General features: G+C 41.6%; 1 protein-coding gene across 2 annotated transcripts in view; it reads right to left on the bottom strand.

Annotated features, from left to right (window-relative positions):
* acat1 (acetyl-CoA acetyltransferase 1) overlaps positions 1 to 12,365 on the bottom strand; it is a 33,600-nt gene extending 21,235 nt beyond the window's left edge. Inside the window, exons 1-5 of one of the 2 annotated variants that reach the window (XM_078222054.1) lie at positions 12,227 to 12,365; positions 8,846 to 8,893; positions 4,660 to 4,777; positions 3,184 to 3,279; positions 2,912 to 3,012 (exon numbers count right to left, since the gene is read on the bottom strand). In XM_078222054.1, coding sequence (XP_078078180.1) covers positions 2,912 to 3,012; positions 3,184 to 3,279; positions 4,660 to 4,777; positions 8,846 to 8,893; positions 12,227 to 12,298 — 435 coding nt within the window. In that variant the 5' untranslated portion in view covers positions 12,299 to 12,365. Of the gene's footprint in view, positions 1 to 2,911; positions 3,013 to 3,183; positions 3,280 to 4,659; positions 4,778 to 8,845; positions 8,894 to 12,072 lie in introns of both variants that reach the window. The other variant, XM_078222056.1, reaches the window with a different exon arrangement.
* Between the last annotated feature and the right edge of the window lie 1,377 nt (positions 12,366 to 13,742).

Genomic DNA, 13,742 nt, shown 5'->3' with positions numbered 1-13,742 from the left:
CCTTCTGTCAATCCTTTCCAGATAGGTCCAGCCATACATTTCAGTTCCATCATTGTAAATTTTCTCGGCACCCTCTCCAGTGCCTCTATATCTATTTAATTATATGGCAACCAGAAATGCATGCACATCTCTTAAGTGTGGTCTAACCAAGATTCGACAGAGGTTTATCATAATCTTCCTACTTTTCAATTCTATCCCACAAGTAATAAAGCCTAATGTCTGATTTGTTTGTTCTTTTATAGCCATGCTAACCCGTGGTGAGATTTTAGTGATTTGTGTATTAGCACTCCAAGATTTTTGTTACTCTACCCATCTAAGCTTGCACTTTCCAAGGAATAAATGACCTCCCTATTCTTCCATCCAAAATATACATTTATTCATATTGGATTTAATTTGTCAGATATTTGCCCATTTTGCAAGTTTATTAATGTCCTCCTAACTACTGACCATCTCCTCTCACTCCCCAAATTTGGTGTCATCCACAAATTTAGAAACTGTCTTTCTGAATCCAAATTGTAAATTGTGAACAGCAGCGGTCCCAGCACTGACCCTTGTGGGACACCACTTCTCACCTTCTGCCACTCTGAATAACTACCCTTGCATCTTACTCGCTCCTTTCTGCCTTGAAGACTGTTAGCAATCCATTCTACCACTTGTCCCGATCGTGCATTCCCTGACCTTATTCATTAGAATATTAAGGGATGCCTATGGACAGCCTTCTGAAAATACAGATAAATTATACTATTACCACTGTCTTCTCTCTCCATTATCACATCAAAAAAATTCAGCAAGGTTGGTCAAACAAGGTTTACCTTGCTGAAATTCATGCTGACTATTCATTGATATTTTTTCTTTTCTAGATGTTCTTCTATTCTCTCCTTTGCTAGGGATTCCATTATTTTTCTTACTACCAATGTTAAGCTTTCTGGACAGGTTCTGTCCTCCTTCTTAAATATAGGAATTACATGAGCTATCCATCAGTCCTTTGGCATCACAACTTTTTCTAATGAGTTATTAAATATTTGTAGCAATGTCTCTTAAGTTTCATTAGTTTTTTCAATACATTCTCCATTTTAAATGGACTTGTATCTCATTGTTCTTCTTACCATCCAATGTATGTCCATTTGCTCTATCTCCCTGGTAAATACTAAAGCAAAATAATTATTTAACATTTCTGCCACCTGACTTTCGTTACCCGTGAAGTGATGATTTCCATAATGGTCCTGCTTCCAGCCCAGCCTATTATAATAAACGTTCCCGTAAAACATTTCACCACTTAATGTTCCTTCGCAACCACACTTCATAGTTCATCTTTGCCTTCCCAATAGTTTTGATTTCTCTCTTAACCTTTTCATTTTCTCTCCAATCTTGCACTCCTCTGCTATCCATGTCCTTAATGTAAATCCCCAATTTATTTTTATTCATCCATTAATTCTCACTGATGTTTATTTAGGTCTTTTCTTTAATGAAAATAAATTTTCCCTGCACCTGCTGAACACCATTTTAAATGTTTCCTGTTGTTGTTCCAAATCATTGTTTGTCAATATTGTTACCAATTGTATTTTCCCCAAGTTCTATTCTCAGTCCATCAGAATCAGCTTTTCTCAACTCTTGTTTATTTGGTTTGCATACTTATTTCCTTCACTATTATCATCAGCTGAAGCAGTCCATATGCAGTAAGATCTGGGCTCATAAGTGGCAGGTAACCTTTGCTCCATACGTGCTAACAAGAACATCTAACCATCCCTCCTTGACATACAACGACATTACCAAGCTGAGTCTCACACTATCAACATTTTGTGGGACCACAAACTGAACTGAACCAGCCATATAAATATTGTGGCTAAAATACAAGGTCAGAAGCTGGGAATTCTGGTGCAAGCAACATTACCCCCTGATTTCCCAAAGTCTGTTCACCAACTACAAGGCACAAGTCAGGAATGTAATGAAATACTCTCCAATTGTCTGCACGAGTGCAGCTCCAACAACATTCAAGAAGCTCGACACCATCCAGGACAAAGAAGCCCGTTTGATCACACCCCATCTACAAGCTTAAACATTCACTCTCTCCACCACTGGCACATAGTAGCACAAGTGTGTTCTATATACAAGATGCAGTGCAGCAACTCACCAAGGATCCTTCCTCAGCACCTGCCAAACTCACAACCTCTATCACGTAGAAGACCAAGAGCAGAAACATGGGAACACCGCCATCTGCAAGTTCCCTTTCAAGTCACACAACCTCTTGAGACTGTTCCTTCAGTCACTGGATCTAAAGTCTGGAATTCCCTTCCTCACACTGTGGATGTACCTACCCCAGATGAAGTAGTTCAAGAAGATGGCTTACCACCACCTTCCCAAGGGCATTTAGGGATGGGCAAAAAACATTGTTGTGCTTTTTACATATTGGGTTAGAAAGGAGTTCTAAAAACATTTTTGGAACTTCATTCTCTTATCCCTTTTACCCACCTCTTCTGTCCAATTGATATCAAAGTAGTCAAAGGCTCCTATGATTGTTATTCTGTTTTTTCTCAATTCCCTAATTTACTGGAATATTTCTTGTCACACCACCATTCCACTATTATGTGGCCTGTAGACTATATCTATAAGTATGATTGATCTTTTATTAAGGATTTTGTTTTTGCCTTACTGATAGCCACACCCTTTTTTCTACTATGTTATCCTAATAAGTATAGCTAATTTATCTTCCATTATCTTTTCTAAATATGCAATACGCTGCAATGTTTAATTTGAGTCCTGGTTTCCCTGCAGTCATGTCTCAGTAGATTGCATTTTACAAGCTACCCAACTTGGAAACAAATAGATCAAGAATAATTCACTACCACAGCAACTAAATTTTAGATCAACCTGAAAATAATCACATCTCCACCAATGAATTAAACAGAAGTACCTGATGTCCACACATAAGACTTTGTGCTGCTAGCATGATTGATTTCATTCCAGAGGCACAGACCTTGTTGACAGTTGTTGCAGGTGTGGAGACTGGCAAACCTAAATCAAGAGAAATGTTTTCCAACCATCAAACTTCATCCACAACATTTAGAATAACTGTTTTCCCTGACACTGAACTAAAACAGCAATGGTCAGAGTGTTACTTATGACCCAACCCAAAAGTCTGTGCTATATTCTTCGTCCATCTAATTATAACAGCAATATACTTACCTGCACCAAGGGCAGATTGTCTAGCAGGAGCTTGTCCTTCTGCAGCCTGTAAAACATTGCCCATGTACACTTCTTTCACTTCTTCTGGAGGAATTCCTGTCAATTAAACCAATATATTACTACTGCGCATCAAAGTCTGCTGCATACAAATATTCAATTAGCTTACATATGTAGAAAATAAGCACAGCAATGTCTAAGATTTCAACAGAAAGAATCACATACTTTGGTCAACAGAAATATGGATTGATGCAATGTAGTAGACTGATAGTGCAAACATATTGTGCAAGATGAGTGGGGCACTGATACATCCCATAGGGAAAATGTCAAGTGGAAGCCAGGCACTTCATTACACAGAGGTAAGAAAATAACAGTGCACGATGAATCATTTCAAACTGCTCTCAAGAACTTCCTATCTTACAAATCAGTATCTATATGCTGAGAAAAATTTGTGGCAACCTTAAAAAAAGTAACAGACTTGGAAAATTACATTTTTAAAACCAAAGATTCTATAAACGTTAGGTGTTGCACTATACTAACACTGGAAAAACCACATGGGTATTGAAATGATATCGCGCTTATACTACTGCAGTGTAATATAATAAACTTATGAATGAAAACACATCAAAAATTAAAAACATTGATCCTGAACAAAGAATAGTACAGCACAGGAACAGGCCCTTCAGCCCTCCAAGCCTGCGCCAATCATGATGCCTGCCTAAACTAAAACAGTATGCACTTACTGAGTCTGTATCCTTCCATTCCATCCTATTCATGTATTTGTCTAGATGCCCCTTAAATGCCGTTATCGTACCTGCTCCCACCACCTTCCCGGGCAGCGGGTTCCAGACATTCACCACCTCTGGTTTTGTCCAGAGACTTTTGATGGTTTGAAATGTGAATCTGTACAGCATGCTTTGCTGGTTAAGCTTCTCAGCATCAAATGGCATTTATGAAAATCTCTCACTTGAACCTTACTATGGATATTTGCTAATCAGACTGTGCAAATTGAGGTTTTGTTACAATTTGTAATATAATCAAGGTCTCACCACCAGACATCATAAACACATGTTGGTGACAGGTAAAGAATTCCATAAACCGTAATGGGAAAAATGCTATTCAGCTCATAAACAACTTCATTCTCCTCATCTCATGAGACCTTGCCAATATCATCTACTTCTTTGCATGAACAAAAAGTGACACATTTTGAAAAATTCTTCTACAGTCATTACACTAGGTAGAGATCTCTACATTAAGGAATTTTAAGTAGCTAAATAATACATTACATTTAACAGTTACTTTTCTTCCATGATATCTCAATTTTCTTCTGCCAGTCCAGCGTTATGTAGTTCTCCATTTTATCTTACCAATTTGCTCCTATAAATGCATTTTAATTTTACCTATAAACTTTACTTCACAAAAAAAAACTAAAGTTGAGGAAAAGGTTTTTAAATCAAAGAACAAAACATACACTCATACCTGCTCTTTCAATGGCAGCTCTTATCGAAATTGAACCAAGCTGCGTGGCTGTTAATGAGGAAAGACATCCTTTAAATGAACCAACAGGGGTTCTGGCTGCACTTGCAATGACTACTTCCTATGGTTTAAAAATATTAAATTCTGGTATTAATATAGGTGTTCAGTTGTAACTAAAATTTTAAATCAGATAGATTTAATGCATTCTGTACCTTAGAAAATGTTTTTATATTATTATATACCAACATCGGCAATTTAGAGTGGATAAGGAGAATGCAGTAGATGTAATTTTTCTAGACTTCCCAAAGGCTTTGGATAATGTGCTACATAATAGATCAGAGCATGCGCAGTCAGAAGACAAGTAGCAACAACTGATGATAGAGATGGTCACCATAGAGAATATAAAGACTGACAAATCCCCAGGGCCTGATGGAATCTATCCAAGGCTGCTCAGGGAGACGAGAGGTGAAATTGTTGGGCCTCTGACGCAAATCTTTGTCTCGTCACTGGACACAGGTGAGGTCCCAGAGGATTGGAGGATAGCTAATGTGGTCCCGTTATTTAAGAAGGGTAGGAAGGATAACCCGGGTAATTATAGGCCGGTGAGCTTGACGTCCGTGGTGGGGAAGTTGTTGGAGAAGATTCTTAAAGATAGGATGTATGCGCATTTAGAAAGGAATAAACTCATTAACGATAGTCAACATGGTTTTGTGAGAGGGAGGTCATGCCTCACGAACCTGGTGGTGTTTTTTGAAGAAGTGACCAAAATGGTTGACGAAGGAAGGGCCGTGGATGTTGTCTATATGGACTTTAGTAAAGCGTTTGACAAAGTCCCTCATGGTAGGCTAGTGAAAAAGGTTGGATCCCATGGGATAAAGGGGGAGGTGGCTAGATGGGTGGAGAACTGGCTTGGTCATAGAAGACAGAGGGTGGTAGTGGAAGGGTCTTTTTCCGGCTGGAGGCCTGTGACTAGTGGTGTACCGCAGGGCTCTGTATTGGGACCTCTGCTGTTTGTGATTTATATAAATGATCTGGAAGAAGGAGTAACTGGGGTGATCAGTAAGTTTGCGGACGACACAAAACTGGCAGGACTTGCAGATAGTGAGGAACATTGTCAGAGGCTACAGAAGGATATAGATAGGCTGGAAATTTGGGCAAGGAAATGGCAGATGGAGTTCAATCCTGATAAATGCGAAGTGATGCATTTTGGTGGGAATAATGTAGGGAGGAGCTACACGATAAATGGAAGAACCATAAAGGGTGTAGAGACGCAGAGGGACCTGGGTGTGCAAGTCCACAGATCTTTGAAGGTGACGTCACAGGTGGAGAAGGTGGTGAAGAAGGCATATGGCATGCTTGCCTTTATAGGACGGGGCATAGAGTATAAAAGTTGGGGTCTGATGTTGCAGATGTATAGAACGTTGGTTCGGCCGCATTTGGAATACTGCGTCCAGTTCTGGTCGCCACACTACCAGAAGGACGTGGAGGCTTTGGAGAGAGTACAGAGGAGGTTTACCAGGATGTTGCCTGGTATGGAGGGGCTTGGTTATGAGGAGAGATTGGGGAAACTGGGGTTGTTCTCCTTGGAAAGACGGAGGATGAGGGGAGACTTAATAGAGGTGTATAAAATTATGAAAGGCATAGATAGGGTGAACGGTGGGAAGCTTTTCCCCGGGTCGGTGGTGACGTTCACGAGGGGTCATAGGTTCAAGGTGAAGGGGGGGAGGTTTAACACAGATATCAGAAGGACATATTTCACACAGAGGGTCGTGGGGGCCTGGAATGTGTTGCCGGGCAAGGTGGTGGAGGCGGACACACTGGGAACGTTTAAGACTTATCTAGACAGCTATATGAACGGAGTGGGAATGGAGGGATACAAAAGAGTGGTCTAGTTTGGACCAGGGAGCGGCGCGGGCTAATTGTTCCTGGTTTCTCGTTTCAAGGCTTCATTCTACGATCATCTTGCTGGTGCCAGTACAGAGTGAGACTGCGGATAGTTGGGAACCTGTCTCGGGGGCAGGGAATTCATATGGTGTTCGTGGAAGTGGAAATGACTAGGGTTGGGAAGCATTTTCCGAACGGGGCCATTGTGATCTCCTGGACTCGTTTCGATCGCCTCAGGGGGTCGGAGAGGAATTTCCCAGATTTTTTTTTTTCCCCATATTGGCCCTGGGGTTTTTCACTCTGGGTTTTCGCCTCTCCCTGGAGATCACATGGTCTGGAATGGCGGGGTGGGGGTAAGTTAATAGGTTGTAATGAACAAAGCATCATAGCTGTGAGGGACAGCTCGGTGGATAGGATATTGGTATGTAGATAGGCTGGAAAATTGGGCGGGGATCCTGGATTCAGGATTCAATCCTGGACCAGGGAGCGGCGCGGGCTTGGAGGGCCGAAGGGCCTGTTCCTGTGCTGTATTGTTCTTTGTTCTTGTTCTTTGTACTGAGACTAGCTTTCAATTCCAGATTTTTTTTAAAAACTTAACTGAATTTAAGTTTCATCAACTGGGAATTGCACCCATGCTCCCAGAACATGAATCTGGGCCTCTGGATTACTGGTCCAGTGAAATTACCACTCTGCCACCATCTCCCACAATGTCAATTCTCTGTCAATGGGAATTGGAGGGTGGGAGGGATTCTCCATTGGATGACATCATCCCTAGTATAAAAAAAGATGGTTGCGGTTAGTGGAGGCCAATTATCTCAGCCCCAGGAAAATGCAGCAGGAGTTCTTCAGGACGGTGTCCTGGGCCCAACCAGCTTCAGCTGCTTCATTAATGATCTGCCTTCCATCAAAGTCAGAAGTGGGGGCATTCATGACATTTGCACAATGTTCAGTAACATTAGCAACTCCTCAGACACCGGAGCAGTCTGCCTTCTTGCAACATGATCTACAAAAGAAAACCCATTCATCTCTTGATGTTCAACAGCATTACTATCAGCAAATACCCCAACAACATCATCTTGCAGTTACTATTGACCAGAAACTCAACTGGACCAACCATATAAATTTTGTGGCTGCAAGAGCAGATCAGAGGTTGGGAATTTAGCTGCAAGTAACTCGCCTCCTAAATTCCTCAAAGCCTCTTCTCAATCTACATGGCACAGGTTGGCGCACCCTCTATGACTTTAAACAAACATTTACCCCCTCCATCACCAGCACACTGGCAGCAGTATGTACCATCTACAAGATGCACTGCAGCAACTCACCAAGGCTCCTTCGACAGCACCTTTCAAATCCATGACCTCTACCACCTACAAGAACAAGGCCACTCAACGCAACACCACTTGCGAGTTCTCCTCCGAGTCACACAACACCCTGACATGGAATGACATTACCATAGGTTCACTGTTGCACTCTCCAAATCCTGGCACTCCCTTCCTAACAGCACGGTGAGTGTGCCTATCTAGACCAGATGAACTGCAGCAATTCAAGAAGGTGCTGCTCCACCACCCTCTCAAGGACAATTAGGGATAGGCAACATGAAGGAATGAATGATCCCAAGAGAAAACAAAAGAACACTCCCCTCCCAGCCCCCATTCCCCAATCTTTTCCCCCACACATTCCCAAGACCTCTTCATGTCCTCCCGAAAGCCCCACTCCTCAAACCATGTTTACCTTTCTTCCAAAGCCATCTCTTTCCATCCCCGCCAATTTCCCGAATCCCTCATCTCTCACCCCATTCCCAAACCTCTGTTCCTTCCTGGAGAGTTGTAAACCATGTGGTGGAGTGAGATGTAGTTCCTAGCTTTTGTGAAACGAGGAGTCCTTAACAGCCATAGTGGCAGATGCCTGAAAGAGACTCAAGCAATCATTCAATTTCAGAGATAGGGTGGTTTCTCTGTCTCAGTGGATGTTGGGTAAAGAGATGTGCATTTATTTCACCCCCTGCCTCCTCGCATTTACCAATGTGTCATTTTAAGTTGTAAACAGATTTAGTGCAATGAAGACAGTCCAAAGTTCACACTTACAAAGCGCCTGTGATTTCAAGATGCAGCTTGTGTCTATCACAATTCACATTATTTGGGACCATCAACGTGTGTTTTGAGGATGTCAAGTCTGTACAGGTTTCATTTTAAACGTAGTCATTTTGTAATTGTTACAGAATACAGTGTGCATTTCTGGTAAAACATCCTAATCCATAAAACTCATTAATACAAATCACATCGAGCTTGAAAAAAGTTATACTTACATTTAGTGTGGATCCGGATGAATATCCTCTGTGCTCACATTTTGCAAGCTGAGATAAAACACATTATATTCTTAGTTTTCTTTAATATAATGACATAACACATTAAGAAAGATCTGGTAAAGCAAGACCATAACATACTCTCATCTATCTAATAAAAACAAAGTTTATTTTAGTCTTATGATTTACTATATATTAACATAAATTTTATTTTCCATTTTGATTGACAAAGAGCCAGAAGACCAGGTCTTTTGTGTTATTCAGTCCAATGGCCTGTTTGTTGACAATATCTCAAAGTCCATACTGCAAAAGAACGCACAATCTTTTTACATTTAGACTACCTCTGGCAGTAGTAACTATTGCTAGCTTATTCTTTTGAATACAAGGGCAGATTTTAAAACCAAATTAAATATGCAGCTTGTTTCATTTATTCTAATGTCACCTACTAAATAAGCTTGTATTGAAGCCTCAAAACTCTGACAGCAATTGCTTTTAAACAACTTTTTAACTCTTCAAATTAAAACTACTGTTATAGTCTGTAGCCAAACTAGAATTAGGTCAATAAGGTTTTTTGTAGCAGTCATGTGGTTATGGTGTGAGAAGCAAAAACTGCTATTTTTCATTTTTTTAAAAGAATTTTAAAGAAAGTTAATGTGAGTAAAGATACATACTGATTAACAAAAAATATTTAGTACTAAAGATTAATTTGTCTTTCACACGTGGGAAAACATATAGTAGTTAGACTCTAGCAACTTTGAAATGAGAAATGGCAAAGAAACAAATTCTAATCCTGAAACGGTAAAAATGTAATAAAACATTAATTTATTTATTTTTTAAAAAATCACTTGTTTGGCACATTGAAAAGTAAACATTTTCCCTGACTAATCACCAGCTATTTGTTCAATTCTGCAGTCATTATTGCAACATCTGTGGTCAAAGATATTTGAACTCAATGATCCACCATTATGAAGTAATGTGACTTTTGTTCCAGATACAAACCCAACCCTTACATTTTTAATGGTAGTGTCAGCAACTTCATACTACATGTCAAAAGAATGTTATGAAAATCAAAAATCTTTAAAGATGTTCAGTACTCCATGGATTAAAACAATAACAGATCTTGAAATTTAACCAAGCTCCCTTTATGCCTCTATTAAGAGGTGACTTAATAGAGGCATACAAGATGATCAGAGGATTAGAGAGGGTGGATAGTGAGAGCCTTTTTCCTCAGATGGTGTTGGCTAGCACAAGGGGACATAGCTTTAAATTGAGGGGTGAGAGATATAGGACAGATGGTAGAGGTAGGTTCTTTACTCAGTAGTAAGGGCGTGGAATGCCCTGCCTGCAGCAGTGGTGGACTCGTCAACGTTGAGAGCGTTCAAGTGGTTATTGGATAAACATATGGATGATATTGGAATGGTGTAGATTAGAGGGGCTTTAGATTGGTACCACTGGTCGGCGCAACATCGAGGGCCGAAGGGCCTGTACTGCGCTGTAATGTTCTATGGTAACTGCACATAAAAAGAATACAGCACAGGAACAGGCCCTTCGGCCCTCCAAGCCTGCACCGATCATGTGTTCCTAACTAGACCATCCGTTTGTATCCCTCTATTCCCAGTCTGTTCATGTGGCTATCTAGATAAGTCTTAAATAATCCTCGCGTGTCTGCCTCAACCACCTTGCTTGGTAATGCATTCCAGGCCCCCACCACCCTCTGTGTAAATATTTGAATTATACAGATTAGAAAGCTCCAGGACCAGCTCAATTCTGAATTAGCTACTCTAATTGGTGTCTGTACAGCTAGGTAGGGAAGGGCAAAGCAGCATGTTTCCAATTTTTGATCACTAATCACCAACCTCTATTAGAGACTCAAAAGTATGTATATATCATGATTATGCTTAAATGTGATGTCTCACAGTTGACGAGCCTAGTGACACTCACTGTTTAGGATTTCATATGAGTAATGATTGTTTAATGAGGTGCTAAAGGGCTTGCAGCATTCATGAAGAGGTACCTTAACAAGTTTGATTAGGAACCTTCATAACTGTTATTCCTCCTTGTGGAACAGACAACACCTATTGGGTCCATTCAAACAACATAACCATGATCAGGAACTATATGTGGGAAGTTATAAACATTCCATAGCACTGTAGATCAAAGCACCACTTATATAATGAAAAATATGTAATGAAGAAAACTCAAACAATAAGCCTTAACTTGTTTGTATGGATAAATAGAACAAAGGACTTTTGGTAGAAAAGCACATGTTAGGGGACTAGTTATTTGCCTTCCATGACATTCTTTTGGTTGGTTATCATGTACAGTGAGAATAGCAAGATTTACTTTTTTTTCCTTTTCAGACATTCACCCATGTAAAACTCAGTATGCATGTTCCTGCATCTGATGCACCACTGTGAAAAATACATTTGAAAAGAAAACTAAAGTGGTTAGCACAGCTGCCTCACAGCGCCAAAGTCCCAGGCTCGATTCTGGCCTTGTGGAGTTTGCACGTTCTCCCCGTGTCTGTGTGGGTTTCCCCCGGGTGCTCCGGTTTCCTCCCACAGGCCAACGTTGTGCAGGTTAGGTGGATTTGCTATGCTAAATTTCCCCTACTGTCTAAAGATGTGTAGGTTCGGGGGATTGGCAGGGTAAATATGTGCAGTTACATGGATAGGGTCTGGGTGGATTCTGTTCCAGTCTATATTAGCCACTCTCGTGTGACATATTTAAAACAGTAAACTCTTAATCTGGCTTTTCCCCTCAGTGGGATGTCATATAAAAATCTTGAAACAACTGAAGGATTATCGATTATTGCAAGTTTCTCCAGATTGACAGCCTTCACTCCTCGTTGTTTCAAAAATCGGTGGTGGTGGGGTGTAATTTTCAATTTTAACACGCATTTCTTGTGGTTTTCTGGTGTTTTAAGAGTAGCCGCAGTTCATCGATTCTGCTTGAAGATCCTCACCTGAAATGAACCCCTAGCTATCGATGCTGACCGACAGATTTAAATGTTTGCACTTCATTTTGAAGAAAGGTCATCTGAACTTCGCTCTGGCTGCCCTTCACATCATGTGTCCACTATGGAGAGTGGACAAGTCGCACCCACTCCGAGTGCCACTCGCCTCAGATATACACATATCACTGTGGGGCCCTAGTTTAGATGGGTTTGCACCAGTTACCGTCCCATCCCGATTGCACCAACTATATAATGTACAAACTATATAATTTACCAACAACACAAACCGCCCGGTCTCCCTGAAGCAACTGAATTCACATCAAATCCGAGTCTGACTGAAACGCCCCCCCCCCCCCGGACGACAACTCCGATCCACCTCAACCCATCAATGCACAGCCTCTCATAACAACCGGACCCGCATTCCTCACCGACAGCAGCAGCCGCCGGGACACACCGTCACCTCGCCAGCTGGCCAGAACAGCGAAGCGAGCAGCTGCCATTTCGAGCGCTAAGTGATCACCTTCAACAGGCTCAGCCCCACCCCCCTAAACAATCACCAATCGCAAGCCAGCAGCCTCACTGCCCAATGGCGGCCGCCTATGCTGGGAGGTGGGAGGGGGCCTCGAGCGGCCCAGAACCGTTAGCCGCCGTCGCCGCGAGCGCCACTGGGTCTTGTAGTCCTGACTGGGTTTGATTTGATTTATTCTTGCCGCAGGTATTAACATACAGTGAAAAGTATTGTTTCCTGCGCCGCCACACAGACAAAGCATACCGTTCATAGAGGAGAAGGAAAGGAGAGAGTGCAGAATGTAGTGTTACAGTCATAGCTAAAGGTGGAGAGAAAGGTTGACTCAGTGCCAGGTAGGTCCATCCATTCAAAAGTCTTGACAGCAGCAGGGGAAGAAGCTGTTCTTGTGTCGGTTGGTATGTGACCTTAGATTTTTGTATCTTTTTCCCGACAGAAGAGAGAATGTCCGGGGTGCGTGGGGGTCCTTAATTATGCTGGCTGCTTTGCCGAGGCAGCGGGAAGTGTACTCGGAGTCAATGGATGGGCGGCTGGTTCGCGTGATGGATTGGGCTGCGTTCACGACTTTTTGTAGTTTCTTGCGGTCTTGGGCAGAACAGGAGCCATATCAAGCTGTGATACAACCAGAAAGAATGCTTTCTATGGTGCGTCTGTAAAAGTTGGAATCAGTGTCAGCTCTCCTGGGAGCTGTAGTCCTGACTGAAGGAGTCAGTGTCAGCACTAAAGCTAATCCATGTGTCTGCTTCTGTGGTGCCAATAACACTTCTGATGCACCCAGTCTGAACTGGCACAAATATTAGAGATGCCAACAGCAGGAGAATGTGACACAGATTGCAGACCCATTTGAACACTACTTAATTTTAAACCACTGAGACGAATCAGGCCACAGACCCAGTTCTACATTTTTTGTTTTGTTAATTTTGTTGAATGTTGTACATTATGTAATATACAAATAATCTAACTGAATGCATAACTATTTACATATATATCTATGGAATCATAGAATCCCTATAGTGCAGAAGCCCATTCGGGCACCTTACCCAGACTAACCGTCCCCAAAGAGTTGCTCTCATAGGACATACCAAGAAAATGATATCTGCCTACCGGAGACATGAATGTGATTAGGTTCACGGATTCCTCATCTATCGGGATCAGCCAGAATCCACATTTTGTATTGAAAATGCTGAACACCTCAGCATTTGGCATGTATGCTACCATCTGTTTCACTGTCTTCATAGAATTTAGTCTGAGCAGCACTTTAAGTGCACTGAGTCAATACATATTCTGATTACCATTTTTTTTTGCAGCCACCATTGCTGAAACCCATTCCATGGCCTCATCTATAGGTGAGACCTATAGATGAGGCCTAACTGTCTGAGACTAACTGTCCTGGCTGGAGACAATTCACACCTCTTTAA

This window comes from Mustelus asterias, chromosome 10 (genome assembly GCF_964213995.1).
Source record: "Mustelus asterias chromosome 10, sMusAst1.hap1.1, whole genome shotgun sequence".
NCBI classification, from domain to species: Eukaryota; Metazoa; Chordata; class Chondrichthyes; order Carcharhiniformes; family Triakidae; genus Mustelus; species Mustelus asterias.
This window is presented reverse-complemented; position numbering and strand designations above follow the sequence as displayed.